Source organism: Mugil cephalus, chromosome 9 (assembly GCF_022458985.1).
Source record: "Mugil cephalus isolate CIBA_MC_2020 chromosome 9, CIBA_Mcephalus_1.1, whole genome shotgun sequence".
NCBI classification, from domain to species: Eukaryota; Metazoa; Chordata; class Actinopteri; order Mugiliformes; family Mugilidae; genus Mugil; species Mugil cephalus.
This window is the reverse complement of record NC_061778.1, coordinates 4,259,120-4,283,228: the sequence shown is the minus strand read 5'-3', so window position 1 is coordinate 4,283,228 and position 24,109 is coordinate 4,259,120. Positions and strand designations below refer to the sequence as shown.

Genomic DNA, 24,109 nt, shown 5'->3' with positions numbered 1-24,109 from the left:
AGCCGCTCGTTCTGCTGCACGGTGTCTTGCAGCGCCATCAGAGGAGGGATCAGCGCGAATGTGCGCTATGTGCACGCCGGTGAAACCCGATCGTGAGTAATTGTCAGGATAAGGCGAGGGATTGACCTCTGCCATGAACCATATTTTCTGAAACAACACTCACTTGAGCCAGCTTTGAAATAGCCTCTCCTCCAGGACCAGAGTGGCCCGTGAGGAAGCCAGTCATCAACTTTTCAGTGTAACTAAACAAAGCCCGCGGTAATTTCATTCGCTCACTCTTTCATTTTCGGTGAGCAGATAGCTGATGCCATCTGCTCTCCCAGCCTCCGTCCCTCTGCTGGACATGACATCACATACCAGCAATGTGAGGCACTGAGTTCATCTGGACAGGACCAGGACGTTCCCGCAGCAGCTTTTAAAGCAGGGCTGGTTTGATGGTTTTGATGCCTAATAGAAGCAGCTCTTCCCACTTCAAGCCATTTATTAAAGCAGTTAATAAATCAGCTCAGAAACTAATATGGTCGTCTTTTGGTGCCGGACCTCAAAACAAATGTGGTCATTGTTATTATAAGCGTAGCATCCAAGTCTTTCCATGACTGATTCGTGGAAAATGTTTCATATTCATGCGGCATGTCATAACAAATTATTTTTCATTCAAAGCCTTTGTCGCTGACTCCTAATAACCAAACACATTTCTCTCTCCTTCCTCTGTCTTTACATCCCTCCACAACAGACTTGTGTGTGTTTGGTGTTGTGACAGCTCGGATCCTGCAGCGCTCAGCACACATTCCTTTCATCCCAGATCCCCCAGGGGTCGGCCCCACCTCTCCCGATCGCTGCCCCAGTGTGAGGGAATCAGACAGATGCACGATGTGGCAGATGGCAGGCAAGTCCACGGTCAGATGACATCCATGTCACGCACACTAGCTGCGCACTGCGTCCCTGGAAGACAGTGTTATCGGCAGCCGTCAGTGAACACGCTCAGAAATCCTGCGCACTCCAGCCTGAAAAGTTTGGAATCTGGTCGAGAAAACTATGTCAGCTTCGGTTCCTTCGGCGTGGTGCTGCAGGGTAAATTGAATCGGGATCAAAGACGCGCATGCCTTTCACAAAGGTCTAGAGGGCTGCTCAGTTTTTAGTAATAACAGAAACGCTTCCGGCGTTGACCTCCGCTGCCCCCTTCCACCTTTCTCTCCCCCTCTCTGCCCAGAAAATCCCTTCTTTGAAGGACTCAGGCTATTGCGGTTTAGATTGATAGAAACAGAAAGAAAGAGAACAAAAAAATAAATAAATAAAAACGTTTTTGGCAAAGAAAAGAAGTGGAATTTCAAAACTTATAATATATTCCTCCTGCACACACATCCGTCCAAAAATCACAGAGCTGCAACTGACAGATAAGGAAAGTTAGAATATTAATAATGAAACAGGGATCCTCATTTATATATATATTTATTTTACTGGAGAGCATAGGGTGCTGTTGATCATATAATCAAAACTTCACATTAAACTTTGAGAACACAGAATCAAATGATAAGACTTCTCAGACTCCAGCGATCTTGGAGACGAACATTTCTTTTTTAATCAGCATGTTCAACATTTTCCTCCTTCGAAGGTCCAGTCCGCATTAAATCAAAGCAGACTGAGCTCTGACATTAATGCATGTACGGTTCAATGGTATAGTTCAGTACTTTAAACACTTAAAAAGCCGCCGTTCATCCTCAATAACTGGCGAAAGTGTGCCCCCTTGTGTTTGAAAAGTGCTTTACAATTAAAACCTGCTCCTAGACCTGCTAGGTATTCTTTAACAGTTTAGTTTAGCAGCAGTACACAAACAAGTCAAAGGAACAAAAAGCAATAAATACTCAAATCTGAGGCAACCAGCAAATGATCAACATTTGAAAATACCTTCCCAACTAAAACACTGCAAAGTGCAAAGTGTTTGTGCCAAAGAACTTCAAAATCACTTCTTGCCTGCAGATTTACGCAGGCATCCAATAGTGGAGGAGAGCTGCAGCGCCGACTTCTTAAACAGTGAGAGACGAGCGCCTGTTTCTGCGTCCGCGTCCACCGAGGAGAAAGACGCGGACGAAGAGGTCGAGTTACGGTGCCCCAGCGAACCCTCACGTGTGGAAGTCTGAGGAGAGGCCGGCCGCGAATGGGCCCCATTAGCCAGGGCGAGGGGCCCTACGTGTCCCTTCTGATTTACTTTTCCAAGTCCCTCCAGGTGGGCCTGGAAGGTAGAGGTCTGTTGTTCCAGAGAGATGAAATTCTCCTGCACCTTGTCAAACTGCAACGAGAGAGATGTTTTTAGTCCTGGTGGGTTTTTAAAAACCATCTAAGCGTGTTTTTCTTCCTGGCAGAGGTCAGCATACCTGCTCAATGTTGGACTGAAGCAAAAGCTCCGTCCACACCGACTCGCTGCTGCTGTTCACGCTGTTGCTGGTATGAGCGTGACTCCAGGTCAAATCCTGTGGAACAGGGACTTTTGAGTGGAGGCAGCAAGAAATGTGGCTTATTAGTTTTTTTTCTTGCAGGAGGAGAATTTTACCTGCAGTAGTTGTGTGCTGCCATTCAGATGAGCCTGGCAGGACTGAAGCCTGATCCTGTAGTGGCCCAAGACTGTGAACAAAGTCTAGGACAAGCATACAGCATTGTGAATAATACTGAAAGGTGAAGAAAAGGTCAAAAACAAGTTGGAATAACAAAATGTGTGACCTTATTTATAAAAGTAAGAGCATAAAGCGTTCACCTGTGCATCTTTCTGGGCGGAGGCCAAGGCCACCTGACCCTGGCTCCCCTGTTTGGAAAGCGTGACTCCAGCATGCAGCTCCTCCAGCTGAGCCCAGAGGCCATCCAGGCCCTGCAGCATTTCCTTCACACTGGCCTCAAAGTCCCTTTGCGCCTGGACGAGAGCACGAAGGGAGGCTATCCTGTCAGAGAGGAGAGCGTGAAGTCAATTCAACAGAACTAACTAGGAGGAAGTAGATGGCATGGACACTGGGACACTAGATGTTGGAACTCACCGCTGCTGCAGGTAGGTGCGGATAAGCTGCAGTTTGTCCATCACTATGGAGCTTGAATCCATTTCCTCCAATGTCACCTCTGGTCCTGTGTCGGCCTTTTCAAGTGTGTGAGCAACTGACTACAATTTAAAAAAAAATAAAAGAGGAGTGAGAGTTTTAGAGTTTGTATGATTAGAAAATACAGGCTGGAAATATGGAAAGGAGACTAAAAAGTCTCCCCTCCAGCAGTCTGGTTAATTCAGAGTGCAGATGACAGCAGCTCGGGGACGTGCGCGTGTTGCCTGCGGCTAAAATATCTGTGTATTCCTGAGTGCAATGTCAAATCTCTGTAATATCACCAACAAAGCCTTTACAACCGATCTCCATGTAAAGAGCGATGACAAATATCGCTGGAGGCTGGAACGCATGGGAGCGATGGAGGGACGCGTTTCGTTTCCTGAAGGCGCGTTTCTTCCTCTTACCTCCAGCCTGGAGAGGAGGGCCTGAATGTGGGGCACGCTGGGGTCTCCCAGGGGCTCCTGAAGCACACACAGCAGCAGGGCGTCGGCCAGGGCGAGGGTCAGGGGAAGGTGGATGCCCGGACGACTTGGCTGCGACATCCTGGAGAAACGAAGAGAACACAGAAGTGGTGTGAGGACTAAGGCACTTGTAGTTTAACATATATTCTTTTATGATGCAAAGGTGTGGATCAGCCCGTGAAGCAGAAAGAAAACGCTGTAAGGTGTTTGATAAATCTCTGAGTGCGCCTGGTGTTTTCTTAAAATAATCTCTACTAGGAAGCCTCACCGTGAATACTGGTTACTCCTGTTTTCATTTACAAACTCCTGCTGTTTGCTCTGTGGAGGCTCCCCCTTCGGTTGAAGCAAAAAGACACAGAATAAACACGATGGCGTTGAACACAAAGTTTACGCAAGGTTCCAGTTCACATGGCGGCACTCACCTGCTTGTGTCCTGGCTGCAGGCGGCACTTCAGGACACGGAAACAGCCTCCCAGAATAATCCACAGCAAACACACAGACAGCAGCCTCCAGCACACGTCCAGCGGTGACACGGACGGGTGCGAGAGCGCCTCCAGCTGGCACACCGACCACACTACACCAACAGGAGCCAGGCTGTACCAGGGTCGCAGTGACGTCCTTGAGATCTGGGCCCAAGAAGTGTTTCGTTTGGGAACATTATCTGGCGTTTGATTCGAACTGCAAGGAAGTGAAAGAGAGGAAGAAAGAAAACTATAGTTAAATGATAGAAGGAGGAGGACCTGAAGGTTTCACTTTTAGCTCTTGCTACAGAATCATCATTTCACACAGACTTCTCCTCCCTACAGCAGCAGAAAATTAGACATGCCACTCAGAAAAATATTAAACACGTAATGGGTTTTTCTACCTTTGAAGTTTTTGAGTTTCTCTCTCTCCATCTTTCTTTGCTTCCTCCATCCATTTACAGGCCGAGTCCCAGCTCACCCCTTCTCTGCGTCCGGCAACGCGCTGAATTTTTGGGCATGAGACGGTCAACGACGGCATAAGAGCAACACAGGAACTGACATGCTGTCTTGACACTGCAGCAGAGCCATTAGATGAATACACTCCTGGCCAAAGTGCGATTAAGTTTGTGACGTGACAAAGCTTGTTAAACTGGTTGTACTGGGAAGATTTGTTTTATGGGTAGTGCCTTTTTTTCTTTTCCCACATTCCATCCCTGCAGGAATGTGTTAAACACACTAATCACAGTTATGCAGAGGACAAGCCCCACTCCACCCAGGTATGCCTGAATCATTACCAGCTCATCAGCTGTCATGTCTTTCTCTGCGTCTCACTTTCGGAGTTATTACTAAACACAACCTGTCAGACCGACCTTTTTCAATTATCCCTGTTCACTTCCTGTTGTTTATTGAAATGTGTAACTACCACACTTGTAACACGTGTTATAACCATTGTCTATGTGTGAAACCAGTTATTGGTTTCTGAAGTCATACTGCCACCTGGCAGTTCGAACAAGAACCACTCAACCTGAACAGGCGCTTGGTTCAATTTGTTACAGTGTTAAACCCGTTCTGAACAAAAATGATGCCCCAGTTCTGACAACTCAATCAGGCAGAAAAAAAAACCCCAAAAAACTCCTACTGAAGGCACCTGTCGTTCTTAAGATTGATATTAACTTCGTCTGTGTCAACTTCCAGAGCAGCCAAGGTGACAGATGATATTTAGCGCCTACTTTATTTTATATTCTGCACATCACTCATCATTCACAACATCCTAATCCAACCTGACTTTCCTCCAAATGACCTGCTTAAATACCCCCCACACCTCCTTTCACCGATCATTTACATACCACACATCCACCTAAACACCATGAATATACAAATATTTATATCATTTTCCACACTAAATATAAATACAATAAAAAGAGAAAATCACTCCAAATAAATATAAATAATAATATACAACTGAACTCCCCTCCACCCACTGCTCACTTGGTTCCTCCCTCAATAAACAATTTAAAACGAGTGGTTTGTGTGTCTCATCTCATGTGTCCATATGCATATATACACATGTGCCCTCGTATGTACCCACATACTTAAACAAACACACATACCTCCCAACTAATCACAATGCCATCAGCTGACTAATTATGAACGTCATTACACTCTGACTTTCAGTAAACGTGTTTCTGAAGTGATATAATAATTAAAAAATATATCTAATCTAATCATTAGTTGAGAATGTTGAAGACAAAAGGTCATGATGTTGTTAAAAGAGTTTATTGGTGGAATAATAACAACACAAAACCGAAACTATGAAGAAAGAATTCATCACAACAATAACAATAATATATACACACAGTACTGGATAATAAAGTATATGATCTGGATGAATTAGTGCATTAAATAGAAGTTAAGTCAGTTACTATTATGAAATGATAATTTATTGTTGTTTTGTAAAATGAAAAGTTATATTAGTGAGCAGTTGTGTGTCTTTATACGACAACAAACTTGAACTTGTAACATATACTAGAGATGTTTGCACATTTCCACCTCTGTGTTCAGTTAATTAACTCCTTTCTTGCTGGGTGAGTTGTGTGTTTTATCTTTAAGTTTAACTTCTTGTTTGTCGGAGTTGATGTGGCCGGTAGAAGTGGCCGGGGGGGTGATCAGGGGTAGGTGGACCTGGCTGGAGGGTGCGACGTGGCTTCCTTTACGGGTCAGGAGGTCGATCTCTCTCCTGAGGGTTTTCTCCTGCTCTGACTGTGTTTTCACCATCTCCTTGAGCCTTTGAATGTCCTCCTGGTTCTCACGTCTGCTGTAATCCTGGTACTGCAGTTTACCCTGAACACACATAAACACAACGCCCTCGGTCTAACGCTGACATCTGGAAATGTTAGTGATGTACTAATTTGTGCTTATTGTTAACACATCTCAAAGTTTGTTTGAAGGAGAGTTCAGAGACAATTAGTAACAACAAAAGCACAAGCTAAGGAAACTGTAGTACAATAACAGTTATTATTGTTGGACATATTGTATATGTACAATGACAGCGATTACCATTTTCCTCTGCCTGATCAACAGTTTACGCTCCATGTCACTCTTCTCTTTCAGGAGGTTTGTGAGTCTGTGGAGCAGCTCTGTGTTGTGTGTGGTCACTTCAATCAGACTGGAACGCGCCTCGTCTACTTTTGCCTAAAAAATTCCAACAATACAAATCCAAAACGTTTTAATAAACCTATTCCAGTCAAAATCATTTGATTATATTGCATATTCTCTTTGTCACAAAAACACACAGACACACACACACTGTCAGCCTACATCCCACTGCTTGATCTCTTTGGCATGTGCAGCTTCTTTGAGGAGTTGTTCCTGTTTGAGCTCCTCCATTCTCCTGTTCCCTGCCTGCACCTGGAGAGCATCCAGATCCACCAGCTTCCCAAACTTCGTCCTCATCAGCTCATTGCATCGTTCCTCCAGCACTACACACACACAAACATATAGATGAAGACCTTTCTGGAACTAGACAGTGTTGATGCAGTCTGGTCTATGTGTGTCTCACCCTGGATCTCACTGGTCATGACTTTGAGGCCGCTGATGAGATTCGTGCGCTGCTGCTGCGTTTGATGGCACAGTTCTCGCTGACGCTTGTTTTCCATCTGTAGCTCCTTGATACGATCCTGTAGCTTGTTCAGTTGTGTTCTGTCCAGCACCAACATTTCACTCAAGTCTGACAGCACCGAGTCGTTATCGACGAGCTGAATCTGAGAGATATGGAAGAAAAAGTAAAGGTTTATTGTGGAAAACTGTATGTAAATTCAAATAAAATAATTTATCGTTTGCATTTGTGCACAAAAATCTTGTTTTAAAACTCTGCTTTTAATTTACTCGAATCATGTTTGCACTATTCAACTCAGGGTTGCAGCCACTTTATGTATTTTGTATATAGTCTACGTCACATTTCTCTTTTCAGGATATATTTTTTATATCTTGCATATACTCAGTGTTCGCACATTTTGTTTAATTTTGTCGTTTAGTTGCTGCATCATTTACCTTTGAGGAAGGTAATTCCAATCCTGTATTGTGCTGCATGTTGTTTTTGTTTTTAGCTTGTTTACCTGATGCAGTCTAAGAGGAACCACCACATCCAGTTGGTTCATTTTCTGCTGTATCTCCCTGTTGACCATCTCCAAGTCATCCACTACCCCCTTCCGACAGCTCTTCAGCGTTTTCTCCTGCAGGGGCAAGAAAGCAAACACACACATGTACACATATGAACGTGTTATATTATAGGACGCATTAAAAAAAAAAAGTTTGACCTTCTTGATGAGGGAGTCGCGCTCTATCTTCAGAACTTCAGCAGTCTTCTTCTCCTTCACCAACAGTTCCTCCAAGTCCAGCCGACGCTCGCGCAGCTTCAGCGCGTACTCGAACAATTCTGGATCACATCCTGAGACAGAGATACTGGATGTTTACACATAAAGTTGCAGCCAATGCGAAACTTAAACACTGAAACAATGATTTAACAATGAAAAGTGCATCGGTGAGTTACTCTGACAGAACTCAGCATGAACCTGAAGGGCAAACGCTGTCATCAAGAGCAGCTCCGTCCTGTGTGTTACTGAAATCTTCACAATCATCCTCATCCCAGTCATCTTCATCAGAGTCTTCATCACTCTCCTGACCTTCATTTGCAAACACACGTTGGGATGATGTAGGACACACGCACGACTTGATATTGACACACAAACACACACTGTATCACACAAATTCAACACACTGATTTACTTTCCCTCACCTTCATTTTCTACCTGCTCCTTCTTCTTGACACGTTTGATCTTCTTCTTAAAGACTCTGGTTAGAAACTCTTCAAACTTATTGTTTTCACCCAGAGCGGCCTGGAAGGTGGTGAACAGAGTCTTCTCTTTCTCCTGCAACTTCACTATTTCTAGCTTGTTCAGCTCTATCTCTTCCTTTGACTCCTCCAGCGTAGACTGTCCAGAAACAGAGAATGGAGAACGCAACGATAATGTAGTGACAGATAATACTGAAATAAATCTGCACTTCATTAGCAGATCACAACGGTTGAACTACAATGAGAAGAAAACTTGAATGATATCTAACCCTGTGATATCTGGGCCACAGCAGTAATGTAAGAAACACTCTACTTTTTTTTTTGTTCTACATGGAAAAATAAAAGTGTGTTTAAAAGAAGAAAATAACTAAACTCTAATGACACTGATATACCTACATATAAACCCTGGTGTGGCATTTTAAACAGAATTAAACAGATAAAGGTACATTGACTCCCTCACTCTGATGCTCTTCTCCTTCTTAATGTATCCGGTGAGCTTCTCCTGCAGGCTGCCCTCTCTCCTGTTGAACTGCCTGAGGAGCAGCATCTCCTCTAAGAGTGTCAGCTGGTGGAGGTCAGCCAGCTTCAGCTTGGAGTCCAGATGCATTTTCTGCTGATGCAGTAGTACTAGATCCATGTCAAACTGCCTCATTGAATTCTCCATCTAAAGGTGAAACATTACATCCATTATATTACAAACATATAATTATACAATGATTTCAGTCTTTTACATTGTAAGATCAATGCTATGCTAATGCTATTTTACTTATAACACATTGAATCTAATTGAATGTGTTTTAAAATATAATGTCGATGACCTTTTTCAGCAGTGAGTCCTGCTCATAGAGTAATCTGATCTCCTCTTCTCTCAGCAGCTCCTCCTCCAACTCATCTCGCTCTGCTTCTTCACCTTCTTCTGTTTCTTCTTCTACAGTTGAAGATGGAGGACTCAGACTGACGGTTTTCTCTTCTTCTCTGTTCTCCTCTTGTTCCTTTCTTTTCTCCTCGCACTCCATTTCTTTTTTGATCTGCTCCAACAGACTCGCAACCTCGCAGCTGCTCCAACAGACGTCCTCTCGCTTTTCGTGCTCGGCGGCGTTACACCTGTTTGAATGCGAGAGTATCCATATTTCTTTAAAGGCATTAAATCAGCAGCTTTATGTTTTACATTAGAAGACCAGGATTTCTTACATGAAGAATTTATTTGGGTGATCGATCTAAAAGGTTTTTGTCCCAATTTTTTGTCCCAATTTATTATTCTATCAGCAATGTACTGAACATTGCTGATAGATACTGCGCAGCTGCTATATATGCTCATTTCTTAAGGAATAACATTCTAGAAAATGTCAAGTACAGTAGGCTACTTTGGTCTGAGTCTTGGACCTCTAGTACCTTTTTTCCCTCAGAACCCTATATCGCTCCAAGGCGGTGAGCTTGTACTGCAGCCACTTCTCTGGGGTTTCCTCTGGTAGTACACTGGGCAGGTCGGGTGGAATTAGCCGGAGATGGATCGCCAGTCGCTGCTGGACCTTCTGCAGCTGCTGAGTCTGAGCACGCAACCAAGAAACCAGTCGAATCTTGGAGTCCCGCAACGCCAGAATTCGTTCATTCATCTCAACCTTCTTTTTAGAGACCTGGTGATATGGAAGACTTCACTGTATTAATCGACTATATCCGTAGATTCTGCAGACATCCCATGACAAATACTCAGGTGTATAATTCCCACAGCAGTATGCTTGAAATTGTATAAGTATCCAAATGATATTACTCTCTTAACTTGCTTTGAGTCTCAATGCTGAAAAAGTGGTGAGGAATTGAAGATTATGAATGATCTGTGTAAGGACATGTGTGGCTGTGTAACTTTGTACGTTTTCCTCCAGGGCATTCAGGTCCTCTCTCTTCTTTTCAGCAATGATCCTCAGGTTTACTGACGCTGAAACATCAGATTTCAACTTTATGTCTCCAGTGTTCTCTTTGGCTTCACAGATGGCCTGCACATCCTCTGGGTCCTCGCAGTCCTTGTCTGGCTTTTCTGCATAACTGAGAAACCAAAAGTTAGGTTCTGCAGAGACACTGCAAGAGCATTAATGATTTAATTTTAACACCAGTGACTCAAAGCTGGCAGGTCTTTTTTTTAAGCATATTTCCAGAATAAGGCACAACATGCAATTCAGTCTGAAGCCCAGACGACCGAGCAGGTGTTCCTGCACTTGACACTCACAGATCGGCCCATTCCTGCTTCTTCTTCTCTATTCTGGCTCGAGCTTGATCAGCTTTCTTTGCAGCCTTTCGGAGCCTTTCTTCCTGCCAGTCTCCGAGCTTAATCTTTGGGCGAACCTCTGGTGGATGTAGCACCTCATCCTCTGCAAAAAAGCACTCACAAGTGAGAGACCAACAATGTCTTTGACAGGTGAAAGACTCACACAAATATGTTCCTACCCTCTGTGTCGCTGGTGTCTTTTGCAGGCTCAGCTCTGGATTTTGTGTGTTTTGGAGTAGCTTCTCTCTCTCCATCAGGAGAGCTGGGTTTGCTCATCTGAGGCGAATGATTGGTGAAGACTGGCAGATGGTAGGTAGAGACCCTGTGGCTGGTGTGGATGGCCACCACAGTTACTATGTTAGCCTCTGGAGTGGCCTTAAACCTGAAGAAAAAAATATGAATTAGATGCTCCGCTAAGTTTACTGAAAAAACTCTAATCTGTCTGCTTATGTTAAAAATAACTTAATGCTAGAAGGAGTCGAGTAAAGAGGGTCTATATTTGGGAAAGCTACATACAAAAAGTAATGCATGATTCATGTGGCCCTATTTCTGTTTTAAAATTAGTCTGTTGTAGTGGGAGATTCAGATTAAGTGTATATGAATGTCATATGTTGAGTTTCTTTGGAAGCATTTGTGTTGTGTGTATGTGTGTGTCCGTGTGTACCAGTTATGTAGTTTGTTGAATGCTATGTTGTAGCGCTCCTGCTCGAAGGCCAACTGCATCTTGACCTTCATCACACGCTCAGCCTTCATCCTTTCTGTGTGTTCATAAAACTGTGGGTCCAGCTGCAGCTCCTAAACACTCGCACACACACACATACACACTGTTGTATTTCTCTAACAATAATATGCCCTGAGGTATTAAAAGGTGTATCTTTCTGGTAAATAAGGCTTTGGAGGAGTTATTTACATCACATGAACATCGGAGTTAAAATATAGATAGTAAGATAACATCTACAGTGTCTGTACCTCAGGTTTGAGGCGAATGTGCTCTGGCAGACTCTGGTTGACTTTCAGCGCTTGTTCATACTTTTTCTGCAGTTCGGAGAGTTTTCTCCGCTGTTCCTGGTCTCTCAGTTCGGCATTTTGACGTAAATGATCTTTATGAAGCTTCTGCTTAGCTGTCTGTAAGCTGGAGGCAGTCATGGTAGATTTCATAAAATGACAAGTGACAAAACCTTCATTATTTTGTCGATGTGTCACAGACACTAAGAGCAGTGCATCCTCATTTTTGAAATCATATCGTCCATTTCATTGATACAAGAATGCAGTTAACTAATCTACAAATTATTTCCAAGAGAAGAAACAAACAAAGGACAAAAAACAAACCAAAAAAGGCACATACACAGAAAGACATGAAAGGAGTGAAATGAACACACTGACAGAGTGAAACAGGAAGACCAAATTGCCCCTAACCAGGATTCTCACCTGTATGCTGCAAGGTGTTCAATGTCCTGAGCCAATGCGTCATTGTCAATACCAGCCTATAAGAAACACATGTGCATAAGATTACTTTATGCATCTCCAACCTGCATTATACCACTCACCAACAACCAAAATTCTGAGTTGGGGTTAGGTTGATGTGATTTCAGTTAAAGATGTTAATGTGGCAAACAAGATGTAAGAATTGTGTCAGTTTAGATCTTGGCTTTTTGTTGAAATACAGTCAATCAGTGTGTTTACATGCAGAGCTTAATGGAGCTATGCTCGAAATTCAACTTTCTGACCACGGTCATTGTCCCAGTTTATATGCAGCGGAGAAAATAACTGACAGGAACGTGTCCTCCTTCTCCACACTAGGTGGCGATATGTGTCTGTTCAGGGGGATAATACCACGTTAATATGGCCCTCTTTCCAGTTGACCTATTACGTCATTGGAGTAATGCTTTTTTCACATGCCTGTAAACGCACTGATTGTGGAAAAAAGCAAACAGACTGACTTTGTTATCCACGGAGCCAATCTGTGTACTGACCTTGGGCAAAGGAAGCTCGGCCCTCTTTATCTGCAATTTCTTTTGCAGCTCCTCTGGAGGAAGCAAACTGAATGAAAAGATGTTCCCATCATCTCCTGCTGTCAGCACAAAGTGGTTGTCATAGCTACAGCGGATGTGCCGCAGGTGTCCGTAGTCATTGTCATGGACACTGAGAGTCCAGTAGGCCTGCATGGAGGTGAGGCTGTGATCGCCAGGCTGCAGAGGGTAAACTCTGATGGAGCCTGAGTGCATGCCACAGAGCAGGAGCTGCCTGTTGGAGCTATTAAACACAAGATGTTTGTAAAGGGCACTTCAACTGCTACTTTAAACAGATCAAATAGTTGCTGAAAGTGTTGAAACTCAAGTTAATGGGAGCGATCTGAAAGGCATCTTTACCATTGCAAGCATTTTTCATACATTCAAACACAGAGTCATTGTTCATAAAAACAATGAAAAGGGATATTGATTTGTTAGCGTCGGTCTGTCTGACCTGAACGTGACTACGTGAATGGGGTCATTGTCTGCGTTATCGACAGGCAGGAAGCCAAAGGGCTCATCTTGCCGCTTTTTAGGATCCTCATCTTGATTGTCAGAGAACTTACAGTGATACAAGTAACCTGAGTCAAATCCTCCCTACAAAAAAAGCACAAAAGTAACAAGAGTAACACAAAAGAAAAAAACATTCTGCAGAATTATCATTTCATTTGTTGATGGGTTAAACCTTATCTAATGGCGTATTAGATAAGCTGCCAGCAGCTTCTAGTATTGTTGTTTTTTATATATCATACTTTAAAATGACAAAATGATCAAGTAATTGCAAAATCATATCCAACATTTGAACACATCTGATACTGGACAGTGTCTGATAATTATGGTACCAATAAGAAGTACTTCCTGCAGATATGTATGTATGTATGGTTTTATATGTAGGAAAAAATGCTAATACTAATTACACCGCTTCAATCGATGTGTTTTAAAATAGTTTTGTATGACTGTAGAACACTGGCATTAAACCACATCATTTAATTTTCATTTGTTAAAATCAGAACTGGTTCACTGAACTGGAGCAATGTCCTTGAAGCTCCTGGTTATTATAAACTACTGTCTGCTGAAATATAACTGTACCATGGAGAGCCAGAACTGGCCAGGCTGTGAGTAGAAGCCACAGTAGAGAGGACTCGGAGGGTCAGGAATGTAGATAGGTGGTAACTCTTCTTCTTCTTCTTCTTCTTCTTCTTCTTCTACTTCTTCTTCTTGTTCTTCTTCTTCCTCTTCTTTTAGTTCTGCATCTTGTTGCTTCGATTTTTTTAACTGACGTCTTGCTATTTCCTCTTCTCTCTGAAACACACACAATTTAAAACAAATGGTGATAACTACACACACATTAAGAATGCATTAAAAGGCTACAGATGTACATGAATGAAATGACAACATGATGATATCAGTAGTAATTACAATGTAAAATATATTATGAACTCAACACATAGAATTTGTATTCTGTCAAAGCAAAACAAGGTAAATCTCAGACAAAGAATGTTCACACCTTTATTTGAGATTTGATGCTCTTGAACCTGAATGATCTGCTGGGAAGTTCAGACAGATGAAAGGTGTGGGACGGCTGCTTGGCTTTAGGATCAGGACGATGCACCTCAACTACGTGGCCGCTCTGACACAGAACGAGCAGCCTTTTTTCTCGCTGAGCAAAACAAAACAAAACTGATTCAGTTTAAGGGTTTTTGAGCTGGGGATGTGGTGGATGAATTGATGAGGACTTCCCTTTATGAGAACAGGGGGCTGGAGGCTTACATGAGAATGAGGTGACCATTCCAGTGCTCGTACTGGACCAGGAACGTGAGTAAAACCGATGGGGTTGTAAGTTTCCCCCACAGTAAAGAAGAACACAGTACAGTCTGCACTCTGATCGGGAAGGAAAAGTGAGAAAGGTGAAACAACGGACAAAAAAATCGACTAACTTTCTTTCAAAATTTCTATTCAGTTACAAAAAATAATAAAACACTGAATTTTATTGTATTTCTATTGTACATGAACTTTGTCATCTTGTATCTTGCATTTTGTAAACTGTAGGATCCTAAATCTGAATATATGTAATAGATGTTTGCACAAAATCAATCAACTTATTAATTTAGTTTTTCAATGTTTTGGTAGTTCAGCATTTCAGTTTGGACTTACACGTCGTTTTACAAGGATATTTAATATTCGTGTGCAGCCTTAGGCCGGACTTTTCCTTAAATAAAAACCTAATTTGAACTGTGGCACACATACACAGACGGCCTCATCACAATCCTAAAATTGTGGTTCATAGTGATAAACACTGTTTTACCCCCGTGGCTAAGATCTCTCCATTTTGCTCATACGCCAAAGCAGTTACAGGAGCATTGTGGGGTTTGAAGGCCTGTTTGAGTCTCAGTTTGGCATCTTCATTGCTGCTGAGCTCTGCAACAAGGTGCGGTTTCTGAGGGTTGTACAGCTCCACTAAGCGGATCACCCCATCCTCAAAGCCTGTCACCAGTAAACATCCACTCTGATTCACCTGAAGGAAAACACCAGGTTGGTTTTGTCTTAGCACACTTACCGTGCTTAACATGGCTCACTTATTCATGGACGCACTTACGGACAGTGGAGCCCAGGTGAGAGCAGTGCCGCCTTGATTGAAATGAATGGTGGTCAGTTCTCTTTTTTCCAGAAAGTCAAAAACTTTGACAGAACCTGGAGAAAAGGGGCAGAAGCACGTGTCATGGTGGGTGTGGGTGCAGCAGGTGCATGTACATCATGTGTGCAGGAGTGGAACTGTGTGAAATGGTGTGTGATTTACGGTCTAGAGTGGTCGTGGCCATCAGATGGGATCTCTTTGATACATCCAGGCCCTTGATCGCTCCAGTGTGGAAGGAAAACAGGCACTCGGGATCAAGAGTCTGCACGTACAGGTGATACAAAAACGATTATTACAATGAGTCAGTAGAATTTATTACAACACATTAGTCCATTTTGGGCTTAATTTAGGTTCACAGTGAACAAGATGATCTTGTGCTAAAATAGGCTTAAAGAAGATTTAATTAATTTTGGTTCCAATCAAGAATTGATATATTAATTATTTATATTGGGTAATTATCTTAAATGAGAGACTGCCATCATTGTGGTATACAGGCTACAAGTGTGTCAAATTAGTATGTTTTTAGTATACATCTAGCAGCACAAAACATCCAAATCTTGAATATATACTTTGTTATAAACTGTAAAGTACAATATGTACATAACATTTGTATAAAAAACAAAGTGGTGCATGGGAAACTCACTGTGTTGGTGAATGAAAGATCTAGTTTCCAGATGGCTCCATGGGAGTCCTACAAGATCTCACAGCAGAGAGACTAGGATTGAGTTAAGGCTGAATCACAGCAATACTTTCACTTAGTGACCTTTGACCTTCTGACATCTGACCTGAGCAAACCAGATAAAGGAGTCAGACGGGGAGCTCTTCACCATAGAAGAGAGGCAGACATTGTGTCCAACCACCAGCTCGTTTAGGGGATCCAACTCAAACATCCTGCAGTCGCTGTTACTGGCAGTACCATTGATCCTCTCGTAATCCCAGGCCTGGGAGGGATTACAAAATGTTTATATTGAAAATGGAGACCTACAGTCATAGCTGTTAGCGGTCTATGTTCACAGTGGGCACAAATAGCTTGTCAATGTTTCTAAAAGTGAACCACGTTCTTTAAAGCAGATATCTTACTCGGACCACTCCATCGGAGCCAATCGTCAGCAGTTGGCCGTCTTCTAGGGAAAAGGGCTGGACTGTCCCGACGTGGCAGGTCCGCCCCTCCTTACGACAAATCTCCATGATTATGTCACTTTCCTCCCACAGCAGCAAGTTGCCCCAATCTGTGCCCGACACCACCTGATAGAAGAGATGACGGTAGATTTCAGGGTCAGAAGAACATTTTACTTCTCTTCCGTCTTTTTTGAGACTAAGTTTTAAAAGCTTTGACACATTTAACATCCTCTAAGTCCATCAACAAACAAACTAAATATTAAAACTAAAATATCATATTTACTCAACTTCTACATTATTGTCAAGGTAGTATGATACCTGGGATTACATTGACAAAGTTGAATTATCATAACAAATATTAAATGTGTGTTTTTACAGACATTTATTGTTACATTATTACAGATTTTATTATTTTTATTTTTCGTACACAATTTATGACTAGACATAACTGATAACATTTACACACCTTCAATTGAAATCTGACCCTGCGCTAGTTAACAAATGTGAAATAAGAGAAAGACCATCATACCCGCTAAACATTTGCATGTCGGAATAATTACTAATAGCATGTTAACATACTGAAATAAACATTCAGCCTTTACCAAAGTAGAGTCTGAGAGAGGTGCTAAAATGTCTGTAGACTCTCTTCCTTGGTAAATTTCCTGGCACATCTGGCTTGACTTCAAAGCCAACATGTCAGAGCATCGAGCTACAAACCTTTCCATCAGGAAGCTCCATGCAGCTCTCAATATCAGTTGCTGCAGTTAACCCAAACATTCCCATACTTCCTTGCAATTTAAGACCTGTGACTGTGCTAGCAATTTCCCAGAACCTGACAGAAAGAAGGAAAGAGGGTGTTTTATATTATATAATATATATAAAAAAAAAAAAAAAAAAATCCTGGTATAACATTCAGTGTGTCCCTTACTTTATGTGCCGAGATCCCGACGATGTGAGCAGGGCAGGGTTGTATGGGGAGAAACTGACTCGGTAGACCACTGGAGAAATGCCCTGATACCTCAGCATCACCTCCTCCTGCTTCCAGTCCCACAGCGTTAGCATGTAGTGGTGTGCATTGCACACACTGGCCAGCAGGTTTCCATCAGGGTTAAAGTTCACAAAGCTGTACACCCGCTCTGCACCACCTATAAATACACAGGTTCAAATATGAACACAAAATAAAGCAATACAGTCAATGAAAAAAAGCTGGGAAACTCAATGCGTCTTGGTGCATTACCTCTAAGGATGCGATATGGTCGTAACGAGGGATATTCATACACTATGATGTTGGGTTGGTTTCCCTTCTCTGCCACAGCAAAATACCTCTTGCTATAGTGTACCTTTACACACACAAAGATATGAAGAAAGGTAATTAGTGAACCTGAAGTCCAGATATTTTCTTTCCAAGTTAAAAGTTTCTGTGGTAGTTTATCAGTGTCTGCTATCTTACTGCGATGGAGCCGATTCCTTGTCCACTGCAGGAGCGTAGGTATTTCTGCTCTTTGGTCGAGATGTCCAGTAAGACAAGCAGGTTGCCTGCTATAAACATCAGAGTTGTGTCATCCAGTAGCTGCAGGTTCGCCCTGCGCCCACTGTCATAACCGAAGGAGTGACTGCAAGCAGGATGAATTAAGCATCAAAACCTATTACCAATCATAATCATGTGCTTGTTTACGGTGTCTTGTCATTTGTGACATGTGCTGAAAAATTGGGCAAATGCACTTTGCAGGGTGTCTGTAGGTTTGAACAAGTGAATCTCAAGACTTTTTAAGCACTTATGGGTTAAATTTAAGACCAACACGAAGTACGAAAAATAAGAAAAACCAGGGACCCAGAATTACTCTCAAAATAATAAAATTTATCATCACTCAACTATTAACTCAGGGCATCCCTGCAGGTGGAACTGAAATGAGGTTTCTTTTAATAAACTCAGCCAGTCCACATGTTGTTATGTATTCCAAATAGAGCCAAATAGAGCCAAAGACTTCCTGCATGTCACTTGTTGACAATGACGCAGAAGAACTGACAGATTCTGTGTTTTGCACAGTTTGCACAGAGTTGAGTGTAACTCCTCTCTGGTCGAACTTGGACCCGGCGACAGCAAACAAAACTGGGTGGTGGCATCATGAGATTGTTGGAGAATTTTAAGAGTAGTCTGGTGTTTGACTGCCTTTAAGTGAGATTCCAGGGCCTTCACACTGATTAAACTACTTTTCAAAAAAAGGATACGAGAAGTTCAGGAAGTTTTCTGGAATTTTTGAGTCGGGTGTGACTGAAGGTCTGGAGTGAAGCTCCTCGTAGTTGTAGTACATGTCTGCAGGGAGCTGCTTCTTTGATTTCCCCTCAGCCACATCCTGCATCTTTGAGTGTTTACCTCCTGAAGGGAGAAAATATTTGAAAGCATTTTTATTTTATTTTTTTGTCACATATTAATTGAGCTGTGCATTTACAAAACAAAGAAATCATTATTTCACACTGTTGGTAAATATTAGTAAACCAATGTGGGCAAATAGTTGTCTAATTAATAATTAATAATTAATGTGGGGGTGGATTTGGGAAGGTATTTTTTCAACTGATATTTTTTTGCTGTTCAACTTCATTAAAGTTGATTTCTAATGGAAATTACACTAAAAATATTTCAATATTTCCACATATTTTCTGATGTTTTGAGAGGAAAGCATTAATATCCAAAACACATACAAAGCGTTATTCTTATGTAAACGTTAACGAAAATGGCTAAGCTATCGGCAGTTAGCTTGTTAACTGTAGTTAGCTTGTTAGCAGCAGTTAGCTAGCTTGTAAACTGTAGTTAGCTTGTCATAGACATCTAAGATTAGCTGTAGTTAGCTTGTTAGCAGCAGTTAGCCTGTTAGCTGCCTTTACCTGCAGTTTTTTCCTGCGTAGCCGTCTGTTCGCTAACATCACCGGTATTTTCTTCCGCCATTTCCCCCGTTAAATTAAACTGCTGTCGTTTTCGTATCTGCAAAATGAAGTGGATCAAACTGGTGCTAAATAAACGAAAGCAACCGTTAGCAATTCGGTTAACAGTTATTTCAAGATGACCGGTCCGGTTTAACACATTAACACATAACCGTATAACTGTATCAATTTCTCATTTCATTTGATGAATATGAATTAAAAATAATATAAATTTAAATGTATATATTAACTTTAATAATATTTACTTTATTAAAATGTACTATACATGTAAAAATTCAAGGTCTTGAATGTAAATAAAAACCACAAAACTGTTTTCCGTTAAGGTATTATTAATTAATACTTTTCATCCTTTTGTGGTCAGATTAGATTAGATGCTTTATTTATTCCAAGGGTAATTCAGTGCCCAGTAGCTTCATCACAAAGAATAGAATAGAATAGAATAGTGACAAATAATAATAATATCATTTTGTGACAGATTTTGTTCACAAAATATTCTATCCAGCTGTGTAGCAGCTCATATTTTTGTGACTATTAAGCTACTATAATCAATTAATTTCCCTTGTGGATCATTAGAGTCTGTCTAAATCTACATTAGTCAGCACACAACTGCTCCAGATAACTGCATTTGTGGCAGTTGTTTTTGACAGGATGAGGTCGATCTGAAAACATCAAACGGTGTGTATACCTTAATTTTTATTGAAACAGTACAGGAGGTTTTTATTTACTCGTCCACCAACTAATTTGTTTAGAATTTTAGCAATTAATCTCTCACAGCACTAGTTTCTGCAACACTAGAGACACAAGGGGGCACTCTTTTTCAGTCAGTGACATGGCCGCTGGGTGATCCTGCTATACCACTTTATACAACTCTATGGATTGTGTATGGATTTTTAGGGTAAAATTAGTTTATGACAAATGTAAGAAAGGGGGCAAACAAAAGGAGTTGTTTAAATGTAGTTGTAATGTAATTCGAAATGTTCTGGATCATCTTTCAGTGAAGTCAAACATTTGTAAATATTTTTTTTTTTTTTTTTTTAATTCTAATAATAGGTCCTTTTATTTCTGTAGACGAGAAACCGGTTTGCTTTTGTGTTTGTTTTTGCTTCTTCTTTTTTCGCCTCAGGTGTGCCGAGTTGAGCTGCCACCACAATTGATTGTCATTACTTAATCAAGAATAATGAACCCTAATTGCGGACTTTCCACTCCCCAACTCATTGCTAGTTGTCACCAGCCAGCTCTTCTTGATGTTCTTGTTTCTGTTTGGGACTTCACTCCAGCCTTTGAGTTGTCCATACACAACAACAATTCACATCCTGAAGCATTTGTCTCATGAGAATATTGAAGCACCCTTTTAAATCATATTTTTGCTCCTGGTGAGATTTTCCTAAATATTCAGTAACATCCTGTGTGTAAATTGAACTGAAAAGGATATTGCACGACACAATTTGACCAAATATAGTGGTTTATTTTCTTTTTACATGTTTAAATCTTAAAATTGCAGGGATCCACATCATCTACAGGAGTGTGCAGACTCTCCTTTCTTCTTTGGGGATGTTACCTGGTGAGGCCGCTTCTCCTCCAGCTGTAAAATGCACAGCTTTTATGCTGGAAAGTGCAAGTAAATGGCATGTAAGCGTTAATCAGACAACCCAAAAGCATGAGAAACCTGACGCTGGTGCAGGAATTGTTTTTGTTGATTTTGTTTCCTATTCAATGTCAACCTGCACCAGACAAAAATATGTCTGCGGTTTGCCAGGTCTTCCAGGCAATCTGTAGCAGCATGCTTCCCACCCAGACAGAACTGAATACAATTCCCAATAACTGACTAAAATGAAAGACTTTAACCGCCCAACCACTGAACCTAGCATCTGTCTTAGTAAATATTGTGGTGTAATTAAAAATGAGACACGTTTCCCCTCACAAGTCACTGCATACACCTCAGTAGAATAAGTTGTGTTTACAAAGAGACTGGATTAAACACACACACAGGTTAGTAGCAAGTTTTTTCCACCTCTGAACTGTAAAACACGTTATTCACTTGTCACACTGTCCTGTCACAATCCCAGACAACCAGATCAATATTCATATCATTGTGTAACCTGCCTGCGGTCAAGTGGTGCAGGTCAGAGTATTAGGATGTTTTACCAGTAAAGTACATTTTAGGATGAATACAGTTAACTCACAAGTAAAAACACAGTATTTTAAGGATGTAAGGTGCATCATTATACGCAGAAAAAAGTCACGACTGATGAAATAAGTTAATTTTATAGTTTGTAATATGTTACCTATTGGGAGGACATTTTTCTCGAAGAATCCAGGATTGCTGATGTTGCCAGCCGGACGGTACTGCCCAACTACTATTACTGTTTTGCCATTAGTTGCCATGCCCACACCCACTTCAGTGGTGCTTTTCCACACCACCTGAGTAAAATGACCTGCAGGACACAGCACAGTAGAGTGAAAACTAAAAGAAGCTCGACTGTCATGAAACTAAGTCATGAAGTTGATTTTAAATTTCATTTGCTTCTGTCACACACAATAAGACAATGTGACCCCCGCCCCAACATGGCTTGAGCTTAAAGTGACAAATATGTTTTCATTCATTTCCATATTACATATCTGTGAGGAATTCAGCTTTATGTTTTACCAGTGCCTGATGTGAATCCAGGGTTTTGAAAGTTGTACTTCTCAATCTCACTGTACCAACTGTCTACAGCTTCTTTTCCTAAAACATGAAAAAAGAAGGAAAAACACATTGTGAAGCTTTAAATTTGGTTTTAACAAGAGGCTGTAGCGTAATACCTGAATTAAGAAACGTAAGGAAACTTAATTATCTTGTTTTAAAATGTGATGCTGAAACAAATAAACCTGACATGCAGAATCGATGCAGGGCAACACACCTGTTGGATTAACGGCTCGAGAGCTGGACATATAGAAGACATTCTCTCCATCTTTAGTGTCACTGTGACTCAGGGAATTTTGTGCGAGACACTTTTCCGCCCATTTCTGAGCTGCATTATTAAGCTCTGAGTTCAGGGTCAGAGGTGGGGCATCATGTTTTGCCCTGTAGGAATTGTGAGTTGCCAGAAACTCCCTTTGAAAGCTTTCACCTGCAAAAGCAGCACGATGAAGTTTTGTCATTAATATTGCAATTATAAATTACGGTGTGTGTGTGTCATTTGATGTACTTACTTGTCATAGCTGCTGCAGTTTGGGAGAACTGAAACGGAATAAGAACAGAAATTGTTACAAATGATCTGACAAATAATCATCAAGCTGTTGATGCTTGTAATCTCGGCACTCACCTGGCTCAGAGTGTTTCTCAAGGTGTGGAGGAATGTCCCGAGAAGACGGTGTGTCTCCTGTCTCAAAGCTCATATTTATGTGGAGAAGCTGGACCTCTCCTTCCTCATGTTGATGAGTAGGAGGAGACAGACATTCAGCTCTAGCCAGTTATCTTTGACACTTGTTGTTCTTCAACATGACGCACGTTGCACAGTGGCACAGCTACAACATACCTAGATAGAATATTTAAATCAATGGCATCTTTCAGTGGAAAGTAGGTGTTTTTTTGTTTTTTTTGTTTGTTTTTTTTAATGTGTGGCTTCCTTGGAAATACGTCGGACAGGTGCAGCATTTAATCTTTGACCTGGGCATGTATGAGATTGAACAATGCAATCAAGGAGCCGTCATTAAAGGTTTTGTCACTGAAAACAAAAGTAAAGGCTTGTCAATGTGCAGTAATCTCTTCTCTTGTACAGTGCAGATTATTTCATAACGGCCGCAGTGTGCCCGAAGCCAGCGGTTTGAACGAGCGGAGGCTAGAATTAAACTCAGACAAACAGGAGACTTCAGGCGCACATGCATCTCATTAGCTCCCAATAAAACACTTTATTTCTGGTCCCATTATGCATACTTACTGTACGTTTACCGCAAATCCAGTAAACTGCATCCTACACCCAGCAGCTTTACTTTGCGCCCACTCTCTCTTGTGATCACCAGAATATTTCTAGCATGTTCCTGTTACATTAAGTCAAAGCACAACATAACACATGGGAGAAATATACACCAGTCAAAGCTCCACTTTCAAACCTGAGACAAAGGTAAACGAAAAGGAACTCATCCAACTGCCGCTTCCAGAATCACTGAGTTAAAACTTGTCTTGATTGTATCATTGAAAACGTTTCTCCCTCAGCATTCAGTCAGGTATTCAGTCACGCAAAACAGACATCACACACTGGGTTTCATTTCAGTTCAAAACATCACAACTACGGAAGGAGTAATAAAAAATAAAACGATCTCGTGCGATCTTGTTGATACTGAACGAGATAAAACATTTTAAAGGGAATCTTCCAATCTGATGCTCTAATAGATATGCTCCATTCCACAATGCCACATAACTCACAATCAAGTGATGCAAAGCTGTCTTGAGCAATCAATTGAATGGTCCAGCTGGTAAACGCTGCACAATGTTTTTAAGGAGTGCTGTAACTAATCTCTGTAATTCAATATTGACACATTTAATAATGGACTGCAAAATCATTTTTCTGGGGAAAAGGAGGCGTCAGACAATTCAGGTTCTTCAGATATTACAACGTCTGAAGTAGATATCCGATTAGGAACTTTATACCATGTGAAATGCATACATTTTGTATTGAAATGATATGGTGTTAATTTTTTATCATAAAAGAAAAGGAAGATCACTGATGTTGCCTTCTGTGCGACGCTTTACTTACGTTCCTGCAAGCCTGCCTGTCAATCTGTGAGGATTCTTCAGAGTCTCTACTTAA

General features: G+C 41.4%; 3 protein-coding genes across 3 annotated transcripts; all 3 read right to left on the bottom strand.

Moving 5' to 3' along the window:
- Nucleotides 1-1,432: 1,432 nt before the first annotated feature.
- si:ch211-151h10.2 (uncharacterized protein LOC567699 homolog) lies at nt 1,433-4,667 on the bottom strand. The gene is made up of 9 exons (XM_047594543.1): nt 4,407-4,667; nt 3,964-4,219; nt 3,810-3,874; nt 3,485-3,623; nt 3,024-3,142; nt 2,750-2,930; nt 2,549-2,632; nt 2,373-2,468; nt 1,433-2,287 (listed from the first exon to the last, which is right to left on the bottom strand). The coding sequence occupies exons 1-9, from the start codon at nt 4,541-4,543 to the stop codon at nt 1,961-1,963; spliced, it is 1,404 nt and encodes a 467-aa protein (XP_047450499.1). The 5' UTR covers nt 4,544-4,667; the 3' UTR covers nt 1,433-1,960.
- A 1,260-nt stretch (nt 4,668-5,927) lies between these two features.
- LOC125013646 (cilia- and flagella-associated protein 44-like) lies at nt 5,928-19,437 on the bottom strand. The gene is made up of 34 exons (XM_047594496.1): nt 19,263-19,437; nt 18,609-18,756; nt 17,830-17,992; nt 17,617-17,719; nt 17,308-17,524; nt 17,097-17,211; nt 16,341-16,505; nt 16,046-16,201; nt 15,904-15,951; nt 15,423-15,522; nt 15,222-15,316; nt 14,931-15,140; nt 14,396-14,506; nt 14,133-14,285; nt 13,715-13,927; nt 13,080-13,222; nt 12,590-12,869; nt 12,045-12,100; nt 11,586-11,748; nt 11,281-11,411; nt 10,796-10,998; nt 10,578-10,719; nt 10,225-10,396; nt 9,749-9,990; nt 9,175-9,460; nt 8,817-9,020; nt 8,300-8,495; nt 8,076-8,186; nt 7,821-7,951; nt 7,620-7,736; nt 7,064-7,265; nt 6,823-6,983; nt 6,562-6,696; nt 5,928-6,345 (listed from the first exon to the last, which is right to left on the bottom strand). Exons 1-34 carry the CDS (start codon nt 19,321-19,323, stop codon nt 6,067-6,069), a joined length of 5,412 nt encoding a protein of 1,803 aa, XP_047450452.1. The 5' UTR covers nt 19,324-19,437; the 3' UTR covers nt 5,928-6,066.
- Nucleotides 19,438-20,763: 1,326 nt separating this feature from the next.
- On the bottom strand, nt 20,764-22,745 carry im:7150988 (Golgi-associated plant pathogenesis-related protein 1). The gene is made up of 6 exons (XM_047594399.1): nt 22,625-22,745; nt 22,512-22,539; nt 22,220-22,429; nt 21,967-22,044; nt 21,605-21,754; nt 20,764-20,924 (listed from the first exon to the last, which is right to left on the bottom strand). The coding sequence occupies exons 2-6, from the start codon at nt 22,516-22,518 to the stop codon at nt 20,920-20,922; spliced, it is 450 nt and encodes a 149-aa protein (XP_047450355.1). The 5' UTR covers nt 22,519-22,539; nt 22,625-22,745; the 3' UTR covers nt 20,764-20,919.
- Between the last annotated feature and the right edge of the window lie 1,364 nt (nt 22,746-24,109).